Source organism: Coloeus monedula (assembly GCF_965178545.1).
Source record: "Coloeus monedula genome assembly, chromosome: 7".
Lineage (NCBI taxonomy): Eukaryota > Metazoa > Chordata > Aves > Passeriformes > Corvidae > Coloeus > Coloeus monedula.
Genome location: NC_138787.1, coordinates 13,267,959 through 13,285,186, shown reverse-complemented (window position 1 = coordinate 13,285,186; position 17,228 = coordinate 13,267,959). Strand labels below are relative to the sequence as shown.

The window sequence follows — 17,228 nt, the reverse complement described above, 5'->3', positions numbered from 1 at the left end:
AGAAGGACTTAATGCTTAGCAAATGTTTAAAAATTATTATGAGAATTAGCAATTAAGTGCATTTGGATTCAAGCAGAAATATTAGCAGTAAAAAGGCACATCTCTCTCTAAATAGATACACACATATATCTTGCTGCTGCTCCTGAGCCCCAGCCATGGCCTTTCTGAGTTTGACTCTTGACAAACACATTTGCAGACAGTCCTGGTAATTCAGGAATGGTAAGAGAATGGAACACAAAGAAAAACAGTCCTAGCTAATCACCTGCCTAACTACAGCCAACAAATCTGAGAATTTTGTAAAAACTGGGTCCTGTGTATGCCTGGTGACAGGTTTGCAGAAGCTAGAGCAGTACCACCGCTATACGCCAGGTGACTCAGACTGGGAGAAAACGTATCAGAGAAGCTAAAGGCTAAGTGGTAGTAATGGCATGGGAGGAAGAACTGACTAATAATAAACAAAAGGCTGGCACATGGCCTTTAAAACCATGAAAAAGACCTTCTTACCCACAAAGAGAGGTGTCACCCACTGCTGGAAAAAAATTACTACCACAGCAATGGTGCATCAGCACCATCCACGTTTCTCCAGCACTCATCTGGGACAACACATTGTCAAAACCAGAAAACAATGGACTCGCTTCCTCTTCACTGGGAAGAAATCCTGCTGTTCTTTCCCGCTGCCACCTCTCCACCTAAAAACACTGAGACCATCATATCCAAACCCTCAACCAAGAAGGTTAAAAATGCTGAGTTTGAGCACACCAGGCCACCTCCACACTGTGTCTGGTAAGCGTTTCTCACCAGAGAAGTGTGGTGCTGCTTCAGAGCTGCTGGCACAAAGTTCTCCCAGAAAGGGGTGCTGCAGAAGTGTCTAGACAGACTAAAATTAAAAAGAACAAATTATATGACACTGCCTACTGTCTGCACAGCAGGGCCAGATTCTCAGAGGGAGGAGTAAATAGGTGGTGCCATAATCGTAGCTAGTGGAGTCATCTTAATTTACACTGAGCAAAGATCTGGCCCAGAAAAATATTCCTGTAAACTTTGCAGCCAAAAATTCCTCTGCTAGACCGCATTCCACCAGTTAAACTGCCAGGGAAGACAATTGCAGAAATAATTTAATTAAAATGGAGATCAGGGAGCTGGTATCCTTTTCAAGCTCTGCTCTTGACTTCCTCTCTCCAACAACTGAGAGCTTGGGTGTCCCAGTTTCCCAGCCTGTAAAATCGGCATGCTACAGCTTCTCTGCTTTCTGAGGACAATGGCTGTGAAGCATCCTATCTGTTCAAAGCCCAACCCTCAAATCAGATATCTGAATGCTCGAAACCTCTGGGTCTTGGATGAAAAGGCGTGTGTTTTTCTCTGCTGAAACAGCTCTGTTGTTGCTCCTGGAAAATTTGATCTTCAAAAAGGCAACCTGCAAGTTTTGCTTCGAAGACGGTAGGTGTCAGGTTCTCCGACTTATTGGGGTACTGCTAAGGATTTTTGCTGCTACAGACTGCTCAAACTTGCCAACACAGTTCTGGTAGTGACGTAAGAGTTAGGCAGAGAGTACTGCTTTCCTACAATTTTGTCATTCATATTTTATTTCTGAACTTCAACTTTTGTTCGGATTAGCATCTAGAAGGACAGTGAATTTTCTGCATATTCAACTCTTTCAGGAAATCATTAGATGAAAAAATACACCCAGGATGTAGACCAGTGCAAACACATTATCAAGTCATAAGGATGGTGCCACGTGATGTATCATTGTAGCAGATTCTTTGTTTTCACTCCTTAATTTCTGTTGAAACACTTGGCTTTTTACATGCTGGTCTGCAGAATCATTAGCAATGGCACATGGTTTAGGACCTGTTTTTTTACAGTCCTCATATTCCACACAAAAATCCCTCACAGATACCCACAGCTTGAAAGCTTTTTGAATAAAGGGGAGGTAGATTACAGTTCCTGCAAGAAGTTTTCACAGAGGCAGAACCAAGCAAGAACCCACAGAGCCCTGCTGCCTGCAGCCAGCTGTGTGCCTCACCGCTATTTGATGAGGCCCAACTGTTTTGTTCTAACCCCAGCAGACCCTGCATGGAGCCAGCAGCTTCCCTCCGCACAGGAAGGAAAGGGAATCACCCATCTTCTGAAATGCTAGGGAGATACTTCTTTGTCATGCAAGCAGCACAAGCTGACTCAAAGGAGCAGAGATGGTTAAAAGCAGCAGAGTGGACAAACACAGCAGGAAGGCCCAGAGTCCAGGGTGTCCCGACAAGCAAATGGAGAGCACCTTGCAGCCTAGAGCAGCTAGGTTCATGTGTCCCCCTTCCATCCCTCCCCTGGCTCAGGCAGGCTCCCCTGCTTTATGTGAGGGTCATTGGCAAATCCTCCTTTAAGGTGCATGGCCAGGGTGCAGGGAGCCACAATGCTCAAGGCCACCACAGTCACTCACCACAGTGGATGGTGGCAGAGCAGGGGGACTCTCCAGAGGGACAACAGTGGGACCCCACTACTGACCACACAGCATTTTGGGCAGGCTGCTCCCTGCCCACATTGTGAAGAGAAGGGTAGAGGTGTGCTGGGTGGGCACCCAAATTCAAGGGGCCTTTACCCTTTAACTATGGTCCAGGTTAAACACCATTTCACATCCATCAACCACAAAGCCAGTGGTCTTTAACTAACTAATCAGCATACAAATACTTTTTCCATAACGAAGGTCAGCAATGCACAGCAGCCCTAACAGCTTTTCCCAATATTAATACCACCCCATGGTTATATTTGTGCTTTTAGGCTCTTTGAAATGTTGAGATCTTTCATGACTCACTGTCAAAAGCCAGCACTTAGAACCAGCTACCATCAAGTCATCAACACCAATTTGACTTCAGCCCGTTTAAAGTCTGTTTCATTAAACAAGCAAACACAAATTTGGCATCATTTTTTTTGTTTCCCTTTACTCTGATGGATCACAGCCCTTGTTATAAAAACATGCTTAATAAAAACAAATTGGAAAACTAAGGAAACTCATAAAATGTTCTGATTGTGAAGAAAAGCAGGGAAAAGGGCTTAAAGAAGAAATGCTACATTTTTCTGTGATGCCGGCAGAAAGAGGCAGTTTATAAAGAAAACCACATAGTGGCTGGAAATGAATCCTTGAGACTGAATTTGGAAAAACACAAATTAATGCATTTATGGAAGAAACAGCAACACAACATGCCCACCTAACACAAAGCAGAGATCCAGTAAGGCTGACAAGAGTCCTAGAACAGGTAAGACACAGGGAAGACCAATATAGCTTTGAGGACATATTCTAAGCATCTGATACACAGGCAAACTGGAAGGAACAGAGAGATGGAAAGTATGACAAAACTCAAAGGGACATGCACCTTTATTACTATTTATCATGTCTGTTCTGCAGTCAGAGTTGTAATCTCCCGTCAATGAGCAGGAGTTTTATTTCATATTCAGATAAAAAAAATCTTTGAAATAGTTAATACGGATGAAGACAGGGAAAGCATCACAGCTTTGTGCAGCTATAAACAGGGTGAATCCAAACAAAGCAACAGACTTGCTCACGGAGAAGAGAGAGAATATAGGAGAGGGAAGACTTGAGCAGCAAAAGAGAACAGTCTTGTTAGACATTCCTCCCCTAAATTAGGTTTTAGCACAGGCTTCCAAGGAACACAAGGCTTCACATCAGGTGGATTTCAAAGGACACTGGAAGCACCACTGAGGCACACATTAAGAAATGGCACCTGGGCAGAAGAATTTCATGATCTAACAGTGCCAATATCCAGAATTTGCTTGTTTGTTTCTGGGCCAAATCTGCTTATATGTAGTTTATTGCTGCTGAATGAAGACAAGAGACCAAAATTGCTTTTCATCATGTGCACCCTGCTCTTGAATCTCATTTGCCTTCAAAATTAACCAGTAAAACCCACCTGCTGAACACAAGGTCTTCTCTGACCCTTCTCTAACCTTGGAGGCCAAGCTGCAGCGAGAATGTGTGCCCTTCCCCCACCATGACACAACATGACACAACATGACACAGACTCGCTTTGGATTCCAGCCAGAGCAGGAGGAAGCCCCCACTTTCATGAACCTGGTCTCTCCTCTGAGACATAATTGCAACCTGACACACAGTACACATGTGATGGATTCTCAAAATGAAACGTGCCTGGTCACCTGTATGTGCACACACAGGAAGCCTTCATGATTCACGTTTACACTACAGCTTTTCAACATCATTAAAACAGAGCAAAAAGGCCTCAAAGAGGACTTGTGTACAGAAGTGGATTTTAATGTCAAAAAAGGCCATTCTGATAATTTAGTCTCACCTCTGGATGACGCAGTTCACTGAAGTGCACACAGAGCTCCCTTGAACACTCATTTATAACCACTTTCTAGCTGGTTTCCACTGTTAGATATCAAAGTCTGAGGGTTAATCAGAATGAGAACCTTCCTTCTATCCATGCATTGAGACTTTTAAGAGACCTCTCTCATCTGTCATCATTTCACAGATGGGTATGACTGTCCTGGGGGAAGCAGTGCCTACACCAGACATTATCCTACCCTGCAGTGTTGGGAAGGCCACATTTAGCTCTTAGAAACATCTTCTAGTTCCCTCCCACACCCACATTTTCTTCATTTATAAAACCAGTGAAAACAAATCATGCTTCATCCTCAGTTTTATAGAGGGCAGCTCAGGACCTCTCATTCCTTCATGGAAAGAAAATTTCTTTCTGTACAGTTTCCATTATTTATTAGCTGAAGGTCAGGGGAGAAATGGTATTTATAGGATGCCTAAGGCCATGCTCACTATAAAACAGAATAAGTCAATATAGGTAGAGCACAACTTAGTGGCCTATTGTGCAACATTTTAAAAAATGTACTCTCTCATTACAGCACTTGAGAATATCTCCTCCACACCACCAGTGAAAATAAATTTATGAGAGTTATAGAGCAGCAATATTGTTTTAATCAAATCATTAACATGGGTGTGCTGTTTTCTGCCCACATCCTGATATTTACTCCACATCCTGACAAGATCTGGGATTTGTACAGACTCTTCTCCTGAAAGGTGTCAAGTGACTTCGTGGACACTGGGCCAGTGTAAATTCACTGTAACTTTGGCAGATCTGCACTCACTGACGGATCTGGAACCCCCGGTGTGATGTGGATACTATTCTTTCCATTTACAAAGAGAAAAACCATTCAGAACTGAATGCCAAAGAACTCCTTGACCTTTGCTACTTAAAGAAATGGAAATGAGACAGAAATTCCCATCTTACACCATAATGGAACATCACCTGACCAGAGATGCAGCTAGTTCAAACAAAACACTGACTGTATGGTACATGGCATAGCTCTTGCTGCATGAAATAATTCACATGAGACAGTCCCACTGAGGAGAAGCCTTCAACGTAGAGCATCCACTCAAGTGTGCAGCTAGGGCACTGAGGACTTGGAGTCACATACACTAGAGGTATTTGGGACCAAGAAACCACCCACACTTTGCTTCCCTTGCTCTCCCTCAAATGTGTTCTTTTAAGAAATGCACTTCTCATGTCGGAAAAAGAAATCCCAGTGCAGCCTTTGTAGAGCTCTGTGCACCCACTGGCATTCTTCTGAGCATTCAGAAACAATGCTGGGAAGTCACCCAGTCAGTCACTTGTCTACCAAGTCTTTCACACCAGAAAGTAACTCTACACTGGCATTCTTCTGTTTTCCCTCAAACTACTGGGGTCTATTCATGTTTTAAACAAACCCCCAGAACTCAGAAAGCCCAAGACAACTTAGACACACCCAGTAAAGAGTATTTAAACCGGGCACCCTGAAACTTATTTGCCAGCATCCAAGACAGACAAATAAAGGAGTCACTCCCAGAAAACAGAAAACTATCTTGAGTGAACAGAAAATCAAGGCTGCCTGAAGAGGAAGCATGAGCTTTGCGGCCAACTCAAAAGTACAGTGTGGTGCCAAGGCCCCCATATTACCTTTTAAGCCCCCAAATCACCCCAAATCCTGAGGGGGTTCTATTCAAGCACACAGCTTCATCCAGGAGGCACTGGAAACAGGTATTTCAGCCTGTGTCTGGAAGGTTTCAACATGTAATCAATGTAACAAGCACCAAAGCTCCCGCTGACCTTAACTGACTCATCCCCTCTAAAAAAACCCCTCAGATTAAACCAGGTTCTTCCGTTTTCAAACATTGCCTACAAGAATCTTTCTTTGCACTTTACACTGGAGAGGTAAGAGAAGTACCAGTAAGAGAAGTCTACACAGTGTCCCTGCAGTAGAAAGTAGGAAACTACTATAGGTGACACCCACTTACCCTGAAATTCTCAACCCTGCAAGAAAATCACCTTACAAGCTCTTTCACTGGGTCAGGTCACTTAAAGCAGTCTGCCTTGTCCTCCAAGATACTGGAGACCTCCAAAACTCTAAGTGTTTTCTTCCTCTGGTCTGACCAGACAGAAACATGCCTTACTCTCCCTATTTGACTTAAACCCTCACTGCTCTTTTACAGGTTTCTTAGAACCCCAACTCTCAGAGACTTCTGCTTACATCAGAACCACCTTTCTCAGCACCAAAGCCAAGCTCCTGGTTTCCTCGATTGTGCAGGAAAGCCTACCAACATAATTTAACACTATCCTGAAAGATCAAAACCCAAAAACAAATAGAAGAAACACATACCTTGGCAAGAATCTGATGTATAGCAACCATCAGATGCTCACAACCACTCTGAGGTGCTGGCATAGCTTATGAGCAACTGCAGGACGACACCACCAGAATGAACTGGGACAGCAGCATCAGGTGGAGCCAGAAAAGAGATATTTTACCCAAACTGGATGTATTCTCAAATCAGTCCAGTATTCTTTGCTTCTCCCTTATTACCTTAAAATGCAGACAAATTTAAAAACAAAAACAAGAGGCACTGAAGTTCATCCCCATCTGATCTAGACACTAATGAGGGAAGTTTTTTCCACTGGCACCGATTTTCCATTGTGCAGTGAACGCAGCCTCTCCACTGTCCGTCCACGCGTCAGAAACAAAGCCACTTCTGGCCTGATGCTTTCCATATGAAACACTAGATCCCATCTTTCTTCTCCCCTCTGCCTTCCTCCTTTCCATACTTAATTACTCACACAGCAGCTGTAGTAGGTTGCAGATGAGCGGAATGTTTTCTTCAGAGCAGCACAAATTTTCCATGCTGACAGGGAAGGCCAAAAGAAAGAAAAGAAAAAACCCCAAACAAGAATTATCTAGTACTTTTCACCAGCTTGAAGCAGGCAGCAAGCTCTGCAGGGCTGGCACCCTTTAAACCACTGCACAGTCACAGCAAAAGAACAAAGCCCCTGAGCCACTCAGCCCACCCTGTACCCAGGGATATGGGGCACCCATATCCAGAACCCAGCAGTAAGCCAGAGGTGCCACGGCAGGGCGAGTGCACCAACTCCAAACCGGCACAGCACCTCAATGGCAGCAGCTGAGCAAAGGAGAGAGGAGAGACCAGCAGCTGCAAGGAGACAAGGAAAATGTGTGACTGCACTGCTTTTGTGCATCTTGTGTATCTACGTGCCTTGCCAGGCCCTTCCCTGAGGAAGGGAGAGCAGGCACCCAGGTGAGAGATCAGAAGTATCGAGACACTGCTCAGAGCATCACGTAGTGTTGTGGATGCAGTTCTCCAAAGATGCAACAGTCACAGGATGCACAAAGTCTGGATACCTTTGACTAACTAAATTGCTAATAGCTGGGAGAAATTAATCAACTTTTATGGGCACAATACCTGAATTGAAAAGCTAAAATTGACAACAAAGTGGAAGATGTCAGCCAAACTAAGTCTTTCATGCTGAAAAGTGCCAGGCACTCAGGAAATTCTTGGAAGTACAACTGGTTGAAAGATTTCTACCAAACGTTCTCAGAAAAAAAAAAGTACACTTTTGCCCAATCTTTTGTTGGAAACATGTTATCCACTGAAATTTCACACATCCAAGATGTAATCTGTAAGGGCAGACTTAAATCAAGCAACCCAGTAACTCAAATCTGAGTCTCACACCTAAGTGCCGTGATGTGCATTTCTGGTGTAAAAAGCAAGCAGACAGGAGCACCTCTCACCCCCCTTCTACTCTGCCACCCAGTGAACAATTTTCACCTTCGACTCTGATCACTAGAACCTTTGTTTTCCATCCAGCCCTGGTGCAAAACAAAGGCAGGCGATTAAAGGCAGTCCCGTACTTCACCCCCACCAGCACAAAGCAATTCAAAGCAATTCAGCACAATGCTGATTCCCCTCCTGGGCTGGAGCGAAGGCAAGTCAGCAGAAATTGCAAATGTTCAAAATCCAAGAACTTTCCTTACGTATGGAACTGAACTCGGGGTCAGGATTAAAACCAAATGCTTAACACCATAGTAGCCTATCAGCAGTGAAAGCATTTTTTAAATCTCACTTACTTGTCCTGACACATGCCTTTTTCCTCACCACACAATATAAACAGTTAACACTCATTTTCACTGTGATTTCCAGTCACTTCAGTCGTACAGGAAGAACACTGCAGTGACAGAGCTGCAGAGGCAGAAGGCGGGCCAGATGATCCTGACCAAAAAACACAAACCCTGTTTCCAGGGCTTTTTGAATTATCTAGATGGAGATACTTCCATTGATTGCAGTTTCTGTCAGAACACGCTGGCTTACAAAGGTCCTTTATGGTCAAACATCAACCCTATGTCAGCATCCCTTTAAAACTGACCTTCTGAGGCTCCAGGTTTAAGGGCAGGATTTGTAAATCAAGACACTAATTGGAATGTCTCAGAAGAGCCTCTCACAAGCCAGTGTCCTCCTCCTCTGCATCCTTTCCCATCAATCACACTGTCTCCCAAGCTTGCCTGTGTCACTGCCTACTACTCTATCCTTTGTAGAGTAGGAGCTGCTGACTCCATGTATGATTTAAACTCCAGCTTTGCACTCAGGTCCACAATGCTGGGAAGTAACAAGAGGATTAGGACATGTGACACATTGCTTGTAAGGATCATGTTCAAAACCAGTATGACACTTAAGTAAGTATGGTTGGTGGGCCTCCAGCAAGCATAAATGACATAAACATCTCTGCATGAAGAGTCCAACTCGGACTCTTTGATGTGTGTTGTACAGTACACTACACACCTCTTAACAGTTCTCCAAAAAGTAACACATGTAATGATACACAGCTGCACTGAGTGGAAACGCTTTGGATTGGAAAGGAACCTTCATATACAAAAATAGGGAGTGGATGGGTACCTGCTTCAAAAGGATTAACAGCATCATAGCAGCTTAATAAATCAGAGTTGATATATTAAACCTTTAAAAGAAAAAAATTAAATGCCTTCTGCCCAGCCTTCATACGCTCAACTCCAACACGTACTAAAACTTGAGAAAGGTCAAATCAGTGCCATGCACAGGCTGTCACAAAGACAACCCAGACCTCTGGGAAGGGGCATTTAAGCTTGCCTTTCAGAATCTTCTTTTGATTTTTTCATAGAGGCAACACCACACCCCACCGAGAGCTTCCCTGCACAGGAGCTGTCCTGGCGGCTGGTGTGGCAGGATATGGGCCTGCAGCTCCAGAGGGACTGGCTGCCCATGTCCCCATGGCCTCGCACAGCCCTCCCCTGCCCCAGCCACTGTGCCCGAGCACCACAAACCCGGAACAGGAATCTCCACAGCAGCAAATCAGAACACAAAAGCTGCCAACTCATCCTGTAACTGAAGAGCCGAGAAGCAAAGGTTTGGTGTCCTGATTAAATCCAAGACGTCAAACTATCTTTGAGCATAAAAGCTGAAGCAATTTCTTCTAAGGAGGGAAATGCGACATGAACACACAGGCTGCTTACTCTCACAGGCAAACTAACAGCCTGAGCAGCCAAGCAGTCTTCCTCACTAGCTGCTGCCAGAGCAGGAATGGTAAATACAGCCTGGTGACCAAAGCAATACATGAGCTTTTTCTGATGTACACACCTATAAATGCCATAGTACTTTCATTTGCTTAATGCTGGTGGAATCGAATAAGAGTTACAAATCCTGGGTTGTTTGGGGTTTTTTAATAATAAAAGACAACAAAACAAATCTCCAGTGGCTCAAATGCAAGGAAAGTATAAAGAATATCAAATTAAAAAATAAAAGGCCTGTGACTTTAAAGACAATCTCAGTGTCTTGGGAACCAGGCACGATTTTTTAACTCAACAGTGGCAGTGTTGGGAGGAGGCTCTTTTCCTGGCAGGTTTGTTTTGTTTGCTTGCTACAGAATCAGCTGAACTCTGCAGTTCAAGTGAATCCAGACTATTTTCGACCAAGGCAGAAGCACCCAGAGTACAAGAAGAACATGTGGGAAAAAGAAATTCAGTAATTCGGGTGAGTAATTCCTGCAACATCAGTTTAAAAGATACCACAAAAATGGCACTCCCAGCTTCTGAGCACTGCCAGGAGTTTGGAAGTGGTGGGGGCATTGTAGATGTAGGGAATGGATATGAGGCACTTGAGAGTCCAAGGAAGCAGAAAGAGGAACTCAGCACTACCCTTGAAAACACCTTTATTAACTCTCCAAAAATTCAGGTTTAGCATCAAAAAAGAAAACTGACACCAATTACAATACCTGCGTATAACTTTTAGTGAGGTTTTGAGCATGACGATCATAAACCCACAGTTTTTCTTCCCCTCTGCAGAATGTGACAAACTTGATAGGAGATGAGGTGTACTACTACCCCATTGCTTAATGTACTAAACACCAATATTGCTCAGTCAACGAGCAAAATCCCTTTGTTTCATAAGGACAACTCCAATCAAGGTCGTTCATATGCAGCTACAATCAAAGAGAAACAGCTTCCTTCTTGCTGCTCTATGTTTCTTAATGCAGAATGGAGAAACAACACACTGGATGTTTCTCAGTGGAGAATTATTTGACAAAACCTCAAAAAATCCCCCAACAATATCCAGAAGATACCATTTGCCTCAACTCTGGAGAGCCTAAGTATGAAACTACTATCTGGAACTGAAAACCTTCTGCCATTTCCACATGGAAGTATCACACTGCAGACTAGCTACATATCATGATTTTCATGTAGCCTATTCTAATCTATGCATTGCCTATTCAATAGGACATAGAGAAATGTACGGGCTTGGGGGAGGGTAGATTTAAGCATCCCAAACAAGAGAAAATATTTTCTAGTTGAGTACCCACATTATGATTGTGCATTGCTTAAAGGTATTTACCCCATTTCAAAATCACTTGACACAAGTCATTCACATAATCTGCTATTCTAAGACCTGTAACATGGATTGCGGGACTGTATGCTTTCAGAATACCAAGAAATAATCACTTTTAACAACAGATTCTAGAATTAAGAAATGTAACAATAGAGACAGCAGTTTCAGGTTTGTCTTTCCTCTCTTTGTCCATGTCTTTCTGTAAGGTGACAGGAGCATGCTTTCAGCACATGGAGCCAGCAGAGGGGCTGCAGGTATAAATGGAGCGGCGTTCAGAGTCTGAAATACACTGCATTACACATGTGGCTGTTCTTGGAAGTCAACCATTTCTGAAAGTTATTCTCAAGAGGCATGATATACTATAAGCACTTAAGAAATGTGTTACACTGTGACTGGAACCAAGATGAAATAGCAATATTAAAAGAGATGGTTTAGTTTATGTAGTGGCCAACTATGCCATTAAACTAGAACAATGGAGATGATGGGGAGGCAGGAATGTTCTTCAGTGTGATTTATTCCTTTCCAGTAGGAGTGGAAATTTTTCCTATAGGCCTGAAAATGACCCCGTCTGCCAAGCAAAAGTCAGCATTAAGATGTAAGAATTCTGCTAGATTAGTCACCTTGGGATACTCTCTCACACAGCACAGGGATCTCAAAGCCCTTTTCCAGAATGAGTCAAAACTCAGCCTTCCGAGCTCCACAAAAACCATTAGGCCTTAGCATTGCTGTTGTCAGTCACTTCAGAAAGAGGGAAACTGAGGCTTGAAGAATTGATTAAAAACAGGCAAAGAAGGCTATATGAAAGGGTCAGCAGCAAAACAAAGGCTTCCTCGATCCTATGCTTTACAGGAAATGTGCATCTTTCTTGAAAGGATCATTGTTTGCTGCAGCTGAGAGCAGCTGGGTCAGCCAAGGCAAAAGGAAATGTTATCAGGCAATGGTTATCAGCAAACAATATAATGCCATTTCCACTTCTGCCAGCCAATTAGACCTGTGCTGCCTGCTGACACATGTGGGAAAGGCTATCTCCTTCAGAATAAACCAGGGTTTGGCACCTAAGCCCTGCTGTTTTCATACAGCTGCATCAGCTGCACATGATGACTCTGTGCATCCACCTGCTCTTTGTGCTCCCATATTCTGACATTATGGGAACAGCCATGCTAGAGGGTGCCTTACAGCCCCCACAGAATATGACAGCAGCCCCAAAATGTCTCCTGATCAGACCCCTGTTTCACAATAGGATGGTGAGTTGAGAGTCCACCAAGGGGCCTACAGAGAAGGACAATAGGTATGTTTAAAATGTCACCCCTACAAAAAGGCGTATCTGATTACAAAAGATGCCTTCTGCACCCTTATCTTTCAGTGACCCCCTAAATGACATTGTGAAGGCCCAGCAGGCAGAACAGAGTCAAGCTCCATGTCCACCCCTTCCAAATTCTCAGCCCCACTCTCCCCCTCTTTGCAGCCTGGCACACAAAGTGGGACCATGTGCAGCTGCACAGGCTATGCTCCTCAGAGTCACCTCCCTCAAAAACAGCCTCCTACCCACTTCCTTCCTCTGCAGAGTAATGAGGCGCTCTTCAGCCTCGTGCTGTCTCTCCCAGCAGTCCGGCTCCAATCTCGGGGATGCCACATGAGACAGCCATCCCAGAGCAATGGCGTACGTGGCCAGAGGTCCTCCTGCAGCAGCGCAGCAGCCACGCAGGTGCTGAAATCTCCCCCCGCCCTGGTCCTGAACTGCAGAGTCAGCTCACAGGGACAGAGAGAACTAGGACGGTTCAATCAGAGCCAGGATGAAGCACCAGGCAGAAACACACAGATGCTGAGGTACCAGCCAGCTGACTTAGAGCAAACGACTCATTTACCAGTGCACAAAGCCCACCTTTTCCTTTAATCCCTACTCAGTGCCACAGAAGCTCAACACTGCTGGAAAAGCTAAACAAAGTTCTCTCTCCTGATGAAATTGTGCTATTGATTACTCATTAGATTCTGACGTCCCCACCCCAAGAAAAAATCCTCCTGACCTCTGAAGTGTTTTGCCTGAAGGAGTGCACCCAAAGTTCAGAGACGAGCTCAGCTTTTGTTGCCTAAAAACCAAGCTCTCCCTTCCCAACATGCGTTTTAAAAAACCATCAAAAACATGACAGGTTCATTTCCAGCTTCCACTTCAGGTATCTCCACTTCCACAATGCAAACTATGTCCAGGGTGGAACAAGGGGTTTTTTGTCTGTATTTCTGCCTTCTAAAAAAGAAACCTACACAAAAGGAGACAGTCTGTTCCTACACAAAATCTGTTTGTTTTGTACATATTGCTGGGTTGCACTCATTCAACTCCAGCACTGATTGTCAAAAGCAGAGATACTGAACTTGTTCACATTCCTCTTACAGTGGGAAGGAAAGATGGGCGATCAGCTGACTGTGTGCAAGCATTTAGCAACCTGCCTGTGCTGTCAGTGCCCTCCGTGAGTAATGGGTGTTTCACAATCCAAAATACGAGCAACTGGCCCAGCTGTATATTCCTCAGTCAGCAGCTACCAGACTGTTGTCCAGGCTCACGAGAAAAGGAAGACAGGACTCTGTCAACACTTTCACCCCAAGGCATGCTCTGATTTTCAGTGGGGCAGGTGCATCTTTCACGGTACCCCAGTAAGCATCGTTTCTCAGAGCAGGACCTGGCACTGACTAACCTCTGCACATCATGCACTAGTAGCTGCTAATCACAAAACTGGGGCTCACAACATGAAAAGGAAGCTTGCTCTTAACCCACACAACTATTTTCCCCCTCAACCCCTGCCTTTTTAAGAGACTGAAGTAATCTCCTGGGGTGCTGCTTTGCTGCTGGGAGAAGCACTGCCCTGGAGCCTCTGTGAAGCTCATGTATGGCACCACTGGACCAGAGGCAAGACTTGTTCAAGTGTTTTTGCTCAAAATTAAAGCTGCTGTTTCCCACTTATAACACATCCCACAGGGATCAGTCACTGCCCTGTCAGCTCTCTCCCCTGGTGTCTCAACTATATAGCCTTTAGTTTTAGAGGATACTTTAGAAACACACACATTCTTTGTCTCAAAGTTCCTACAGTTTGCCTCAAATAAATAAATCCCCAAGACCTGATTACACTGCAAGCGATTTAGAAGAATTAAATTGGGGTCTCTGTGTCAGTGGGTCTGCCAAGCTTGTGTAACAGCATGGTCTCTGCACAGCCAGCTTCAGCTGCTCCCACCACTGACACATCAGTTTTGCTGCCTGTTGTTTGCAAGGAGAGTCGAGGCAGCAACAGGGGAACAAACCATAAATACAGGATGCATTATGAAACATTGGGCACTGGTTGCAGGATTTGAGAGGAAATAAGGGAAAACGTAGCAAATTATTTTCAGCTTCTCTTTTTAAGCATACGTGGAGAATCAATGGGGTTAAACCAGGAGCATGACTTTAAATTCTGCAATGGTAACACTGGGATTGGGTAGGTACATGATACTGTATAAAACAGACTGCTGCTCTTCCACACATAAAAGAAGGCAGAAGGAGACAGAGCGTCACTCACAGCACTGCCTAAAGCATGCTGGCTATGTCAACACACTATGTCGCTTTGGACCGTTTGGACTGTTACTAATATGCAACCAAATATGCAACCAATCCAACAATGACGCTATGAAATATTTTTTAAATTAAATTATATTAACCTCTTCAGTTTAATTAGCATGTTAAAAATATAAAAGGAAAGCAGATGTGACCATCATGGATGTGTGCACTGAATATTAATAACAAAAAGCATCCCCTCCCCCTTGGAGGATAAAGCAAAGTTGGATCGGTCATTTTGCAAAATAAACCCTGAATGTGTTCACCCTGTAGCTGACAATAAACCTCTGGTTTGTGTGCACACACATACAAAGCTGAAGCCAAAACGATTTTACTACGGTAAACCTTTAAAGATCCAGCCCCGGTCCAGCTGGCTGACAATGCTACAGCCCGAGTACTCCCCAGAAGCTCTGCCATCTACATCTCTACCCATACACACTTCTAAGGAAAAATTAAATGAACATCCCACACTGTCACTTACTGGAGACCTAACACAGGCTACCCTCACACTAGCCAAGACTCAGGTGAAGGCTGGCAAGATGAAATCCAGGGGCTCGTTATTCTCACTCTGGTAGTGCCACGGGTCCGTGCGCTGCAATAGCACCACATGTCATCCCAGCCACACTCCACTATTTCTACCCACCAGCAGATGTTTTGGTTTTTTTTTTTCTTTTAAAGAGACACCGGTTTCCAGAATTTCGCGTGGTGTATCCCCTCTGCCAGAAAATCACATCAAGAAACAGGACTATCTCACAACGTTTGGCCGTAAATAGGAATGCTGTCTTTCCTTTTCCCTCAATATGCCAGCTGATAACTATTTATAGTTAACAACTGGATTCATAGAGTATTTTATACAGCTCTTCTCTGTAACCTACTCTTCCCCTTGGTCTTACTTGTATTCACGCTACCAGTCATCATTTTAATACATTTGTAATACTTGATTTCCATCTTTATCCTTATTCTGTCTGCATATTAACCCTATAGTGCCTCAAAACACACTGGTTACTGGAACCAGCCTAAGGCGTCATTGTTTCAAGACAGCAAGAAGTATGTGTTTCTACCCATCTTCCAAGAAAAAGGGAAAAAAAAAAAGAAAAAAAAGTCACATTCCTAGTTACTGAACTTAGCCTTAAAGCTTTTCCTACTGTTGCCACACACCTGCCCACCCTCCACCTCCGACTTAAGCTACGATTTTTATTGACGTATACTAATTACCTGAAAATAAGAATGATCTATTCCATTTCCACCAGCTGCCAGCACTGGCTAGAAGTGATCAGGCTTGTTTAAAAGAACAAAACAAACAGACAAAAAAATCTAAGCTCAAAAATAAAATAGCAGTCATCATAAAAACAAAACCCTAAAGAATGCCGCCGGATCTCAGGTACTGTCGGGTATGCTCAGAAAGGACTGAAGGCAGACAGATCTGAATGGACTGCTCAGTTTGTCATGGTAAAAAATACAGAGATTTAAAGGTCTACCCACGCGGAAAAAAAAAAAAAAAAAAAAAAAGAACCACCAAAAAAACCCAACCCTGAAATAAAGAACAAAAATAAAATAAAGTCAGAAATGCAGCCTCAATGCATCGACTGTCTGCGCTTAAGAGATTTACAGGAGTAATTTAAATGATTCACCTGCTGCCAGTTTTCCTCCAAGGATGGCAAAGCTGAGAAGTAGCCGGTGTCGTGGACAAGCTGGAGTTCCTGGAATATACTATAACTAGCCAAGACATCCATGCTGCTGCTGAGCAAGACCCTTTCTTTCTGCTTTTGTGTGTGTTTGTTTGCTCGGGTGGGGGGTTGTTTTTGATCATAAAAAAAAAAGGAGGAGGAAAATCAACCAATGATAGATCCAGCGTCCCTTTGGCTTTGTTTTGTTTCAGTCACACTTTAAAAAAAAAAGAGAGAGAGAGAGAAAGAGGATCAGCGCGGAGGGACGGCGAGATTCGGGGGCCGGGCCGAGGAGGACGAGCGGCGCCGGCGCGCACCGAGCACCCCGCGGCCGCCGCACCGGGGCACGTCCCCGCCGCGCTCCGCGCAGCCCCGCACCGCGGCCATGCGCGCTCGCGACCGCCCTCCCCACCGCCCCCTCCCCTCTTTATTTTCGGGACACCACATCCCACATCCCGCCCCCCCTCACGCCGCTTCCCTCCCCGCTTCCCTCTCACCCTCCCTCAGCAATCCCAGCCCGGCCCGGCCCCCCCCGCGCGCGCAGCCGCGCGGCCCCACTCAGGCAGCGCGTGGCCATGTAGGGTAAACGGCGGGGCGGGAGGGGCGGGCCCGCCGCGCGCCTGAAGACACTGCGGCCCAATGGCGGCGCCGCTCGGGGCGCGGGGGCGCGGCCGGGGCGCGGGCGCCGGCGGCGATTGGCCGGCAGCGCTGCTCCCGCCCCTTCCCCGGGGCTCGCGAGGCGGCGCGCGGCGAGCTATTTTTAGGGCGC

At 44.9% G+C, this 17,228-nt stretch overlaps 1 protein-coding gene across 1 annotated transcript in view; it reads right to left on the bottom strand.

Annotated features, from left to right (window-relative positions):
* KLF7 (KLF transcription factor 7) overlaps window positions 1-16,723 on the bottom strand; it is a 58,091-nt gene extending 41,368 nt beyond the window's left edge. The window contains exon 1 of the mRNA XM_082284644.1: window positions 16,424-16,723. Within this exon, the coding sequence (XP_082140770.1) occupies window positions 16,424-16,525 (102 nt within the window). The 5' untranslated portion in view covers window positions 16,526-16,723. The remainder of the gene's footprint in view (window positions 1-16,423) is intronic.
* Between the last annotated feature and the right edge of the window lie 505 nt (window positions 16,724-17,228).